General features: G+C 34.4%; 2 protein-coding genes across 2 annotated transcripts; both read left to right on the plus strand.

Moving 5' to 3' along the window:
- Window positions 1-231: 231 nt before the first annotated feature.
- Window positions 232-1,217, plus strand: LOC132619660 (uncharacterized). The gene is made up of 4 exons (XM_060334496.1): window positions 232-293; window positions 391-449; window positions 551-940; window positions 1,027-1,217. The coding sequence occupies exons 1-4, from the start codon at window positions 232-234 to the stop codon at window positions 1,215-1,217; spliced, it is 702 nt and encodes a 233-aa protein (XP_060190479.1).
- Window positions 1,218-1,286: 69 nt separating this feature from the next.
- LOC132619661 (uncharacterized) lies at window positions 1,287-2,455 on the plus strand. The gene is made up of 2 exons (XM_060334497.1): window positions 1,287-1,511; window positions 2,015-2,455. The coding sequence occupies exons 1-2, from the start codon at window positions 1,287-1,289 to the stop codon at window positions 2,453-2,455; spliced, it is 666 nt and encodes a 221-aa protein (XP_060190480.1).
- The last annotated feature ends 3,105 nt before the right edge of the window (window positions 2,456-5,560 follow it).

Raw genomic sequence — 5,560 nt, forward strand, 5'->3', positions numbered from 1 at the left:
TGATAATTGTGTATCTGGTGAAAGTTGTATTGAAGGAAGAGTTTTGCAAATTGGTTACATAAAACAAACAAATGCTATGAAAACAGTAGTGAGTGGAGACTTAGCTTCTTCAAGTTGTGGCAATGCCGTTGTTGATTTCGAAAACGACACAAATCTGGTTATATCAGATAAGAACCAAAAAGAGGTTGTTGTTGTCAAGTTTACAAGGACAAAGATACACTAAAGGCTGTTATGGCGAATTATGCAATTTCCAACAGGTTCAATTTTCGTGCCGAGAGGTCTAATGCGATAAGGTGTGTTTAAATGTTCTGAACTATTATATTTTAAATTTAATGTAGTTATCTGATATATTGTCAACTAATGTATATGTTTTCATGTTTGTATTTGAAGCTATACACTAGTATGTGTGTCTGAAGAGTGTGATTGGAAATTTAGGGCATCGAGCGTTGGTAAATCAGAAATGTTCAGGTTAGGGAGTTTCGTGACAAGCATACATGTCCGCTAAAAGATAAGGTGTATTCACAACGCCATGCGACAAGTTGGTTTATAGGTGGAATTGTAAAACCAAAAGTAGCCAACCATAAGAGGAAATACACACCTAATGATATAGCGGAGGATGTAAGAAATGATCTTGGAATGGATGTGTCCTATATGGTCGCTTGGTGGGCTAAGGAAAAAGCAATGAAGGATGTAATGGGTGAACCATCGGATTCTTACAAAAAATTACCTGGGTACCTATACATCTTGGATAAAACGTATCCAGGTTCACATATAAGAATGCGAAAATCCGACGAAAACGAGTTTCTGTATCTGTTTATAGCATTGTATGCATTCATCAAAGGGTTTCATTGTTGTAGGCCAATTGTTGTAGTTGACGGGAGCCACCTCAAAACAGCATACAACGGAACGTTCGTTTCAGCAAGCACGTTAGACGGTGCAGGTAAGTCAAATACACGTTTCAGCTTGATTATACTAAAGAATGAATATGTAGAACTGATTTTTTTTTAATTGCCGCGGTATGTGCAGGTAATATACTTCCTTTAGCATATGGTGTAATAGATTCAGAAAATGACAGGTCTTGGACGTGGTTCTTTGAGCGATTCAGGGAAGCGTATGGTGTGAGAGAGAACATGTGTATTGTTTCCGATAGGCATGAAAGCATAAACAAAGCTGTTTCTAGAATCTATCCGAATGTGCCGCATTATGCATGCATATGACATCTTTGGGGTAACGTATGTAAGAAGTATAAGAAGAGCCATGATGTGTTGAGTCCCGTGTTTTATGCAATGGCAAAAGCGTACACGCAGGAAGATTTTGATGAGCTTATGGGAAAAGTTGAGAAGGCAGATTTTCGGGTGGCAGAGTATTTGGAATTGGCTGGAAGAGAGAAGTGGGCTAGAGTGTATGCAACTGCTAACCTAGGGTGGACAATGACTTCAAACATAGCAGAGTGTATTAATCGTTACCTTGTAGCAGCAAGAGAGCTTCCTATATTTGATTTTCTAGAAGAAGTGAGGAAGATGTTTGGAAGATAGAATTATAATAACCGGAAAAATGGTACATACACGTTCACAACACTCGGTAAAAAGTTTCAGGAGATGTTGTCAATAAATGAGTATCTATGTTTACGTATGATGGTATGTTTCTTTTCAAATTTCTTAAGTATGTTCGATTGAGATTCAGTTATGTTCGTTGTATTTGATATATTTATCATATGGAATCTGTGAGATCTATGTGAAAATGATAACATGTATTTATTAGTTGAATAAGTATTTTGATTCTATTACATTACTGTATTTGTTATATTTAATTATATGCAGTCTGGATATATGTGTCAAATATTTTCACATATTTGGTGTATGTGACTAGATTGATCAAATACAATTAGTCAGCTATGAAAAATAATTAGCGATATGTTTATGACTATAATGGTTTAATCTTTGCAATCATGAACTTATGTGTATTTGAATTTACGTGAAGTATGTTTTTGTTGAATTTGACTGATCTGTTGTAGGTCGAACCATCAACCGAATACTTGTACACAGTATATGATGCAGGAAGGCGTTTCATCGTTAACTTGGACAACAAAACTTGCAGTTGTCGGATGTTTCAAATAGACGAAATTCCATGCCCACATGCATGGGTTGTCATTAAGAAGAAAAATCTAATGGCTGATGATTACTGTTCCGAATTGTTCAAACCGCACACCGTGGTGAAGACGTATGATGTCGCCGTGGATCCTCTCCCTGACGAGCGAGAATGGAAGATTCCAACATACATATCCGAGGATGTTGTTTTTCCACCAAGATACAAGAGACCTCCTGGTAGGCCGAAGAAAAAGCGTGATAAGCCGTTATTTGAATTGCTTCTTGGAAAAAAGAGACATGCTTGCAGTACTTGTGGACAGACTGGACACAATAGACGATCTTGCAGTAATGCTCCTAGAAGGAAGTAGTTGTTTTTTGTTTGTAGATGTTTAGATTTGTTACACTAGATACACTGTTGGTTTGCATTTTTTTTTTTGAATGAAAAACGAAATCTGTTTCACATACTACTTGTGTGATATCTTCATTTAGAATTGTACTGAATACTTATCTTTAAATTTATTCACAAATGAATATAAAAGGCAGCATCAGTTCTTTAAAAAAAAAAATAGTTACTATATTTTAATATGTACTATTGATGCCAAAATACATCAAATATATATAATGTAAAAAGTGTATCTGACTCTGCCATCTTAATAAGTTGCAAATGTATTTGAAATATGTTGATGTTTATGGGTTTGGCGAATTCAAATACATATAACCCATATAGCAAGATATACACATTCATATAAATTGCAAAAACAAAATCACACAATGGTCACTGTATATTAGAATGTAGGCAGATTTACACATTCATCCAAAAAATGGTCACCGTATATTAAAATGTAGTATTGATTCCAACATACATCAAATACATGTAATTTAAACAATGTTTCTGACTCTGCCATCTGAAAAAGTTGCAAATGTATTTGAAATATGTTAATGTTTATGGGTTTGGCGATTTCAAATACATATAACCCCCTTGTTTCAATATCTAAATACGCGTACGTATTTATAGTGTACCTCACTTAGTCACATCCAAGATATAGCCAGATATACACATCCATCTAAATTCCCAAAATAAAATCACACAACTTTGATGAATTAGAATAAGCTTAAATGTTCCAGTTAAAACTTAAGTAAAATGATAAGATAGTCTTAAACTAACTAAATATAAAATATTTGCTATCAAAATAGCCATAGTCTGAAATTACAATTAAATATTCCTACATCAATCCTAAGTAATATCAATTCTGTCAGCTTTGCCATAATCCACTGCTGGCCTAACTGGTTTTGGTGGCGCCTCAATGTCGCTCATAGCATGTTCATCGATCTTCCGTGCAGCATAGTCCCAAAGGAGTGCGCCATACCTATTGCAGAGCATTGTTGCATCGATTTGTGCTGGGATACCTTCACCAGTGCTTAGATATTCAGCGAACGCTGCTACGTACACACTACAATTCCTGGAAAGGTATAAAAGAAGTAGAATTATTAGAATGAACCCCGTATATGAAAAATTGCAATACATTAAAATATACGTACATGCTGGTAGTGTATTGCTGCGGCAGATTTTCTACACACTCCACTTGAATGTTCTCATTCTGTGTCATGTCCGTATATGCTGGGTGATTCTGCCAATTTATGCCAGTTTTTTGAGTGTAGAATCCACTTATGTGTAGATAATGTGGCAGAAGGGCAACAAGCTTTTGTACTTCCTTTCTAACAACCGCATTGTGGCCTGCGCTGCCTCGGTATGAGTTGTACACATAAAGTCGCCTGTCGTACCGAAAAGAAACATATGACACATTAAAAACTGTGTTGCATTTGAAAAAAAAGGCTACATGGAATGTAAATTCAAAAAATATCAATAAACTTGAACCAAATACACTGGATAGTTTTACACATACATAAAGTACACTTTGAATGCCAACAATGATTATCCGAAAAGAGTATACATACATATATGATTCTTTAAAACACAGTTGAAACTGAAAATACTTAACTAATAAAAGATATATACATAAAATACCTGTCATTGAATGAGAGTACGACCAAAATAGAATGATTATCCTCTTTGATGTTGACAGGTATAAAAATATTGTCAACTGAATGCCACGGGACATTTGCATGCAATCTGTAGCCCTTAACATATTGACATATATCGTCTTCTTCGTTGGCTACATTGGGTCCAGTTTCCGGGTTGTTGTATGCAAGATATGTTTGATCAACCTTTCGCATGAAGAGACAGTCAACTGTTGTGTATTTGAAAGTGCTCCTTCTGTCATACTTTCCTTTCTTTCGCAAGTAGTAGAAAATCACGTCAATGTGCTGAAAATCGAAACACATAAACATTAAAAACATAAATCTTAAAAAAATGGAATATTGTATTTTATGTATCTATATCTTTATTGAACCTCATCATTCCACAGCTGGCCACTCCTTGATAACTGGTAGAACTCTACTACTGTGATGCCAAAATTATAAGTATAATCTGTATCATTCTCCAAAGCTGCAATCTTCTTTTTGTAACGGTCTTCATTGTTCTTTCTACGAAAGAATTATGCAAAATACATACAGTTAGTTGATATGAAAATAAATGACTGATATTTATATTAAACAGTAAATGTATCTACAAAATTTACATGAAGAACATACTTATTTTCATGCCGGACAAGCAGTCCCTTGCGAATCCACTCCAAGTATTTATCAAAAAGCTCTGTGCCGACTGGGCAAGTGATAGGATCTTTCGCGAATGGATGCTTCTTCTTAAAAATGCGAACAGTGATGTGTTTTGAACCAGCTGAAAATATTCCTCAATCTCACTGATGGTCGGCACAATATTCCTATAAGTAAGACAGTCCTGCAAAAATATCGTACTTAAATAAGTCAGATACAAAAATACCAAATATTTCAGAATTTTTTTCATGTATTTGAACTTATGTTTATTTTAATATACATAGGTTGAAAATACATAATTATGTTCAGATACATGTGGTTATACATTTGTAAATGACTAGTAATCTGATTGACATAGGTTCAGATACATGTATCTGATTGACATATGTTCAGATACATGTGGATATACACTTATTTTTATGTATATTGAGCCTATGAATAATTTCATATACATAGGTTCAAATACATAATTTCATATACATAGTTCAAATACATAATTGTGCTCCAGATACATGTGGATATACATTTGAAAAAAAACTCACAATCTGATTGATAGTTCAGTGTTTTTTATCAAAATAAATAATTATGATTCAAAAACATGTTGAAAAGTACGTTGTCTTAATTTGAACATCCATGTAATTTTGCATTAAAAATAATGAGTGCAAATTACCTCTGACTCGTCATCATTGAACATGCTAGTCATGAGATCTTTAAAGTGTGGAGTCCCGTCTATAGTTTTCCAGTTGAACATTCTGGGAATACGATCTCCATTTTTTACTGCCAAATTTGGGTAAACGTTG

This window comes from Lycium barbarum, chromosome 11 (assembly GCF_019175385.1).
Source record: "Lycium barbarum isolate Lr01 chromosome 11, ASM1917538v2, whole genome shotgun sequence".
NCBI lineage: Eukaryota > Viridiplantae > Streptophyta > Magnoliopsida > Solanales > Solanaceae > Lycium > Lycium barbarum.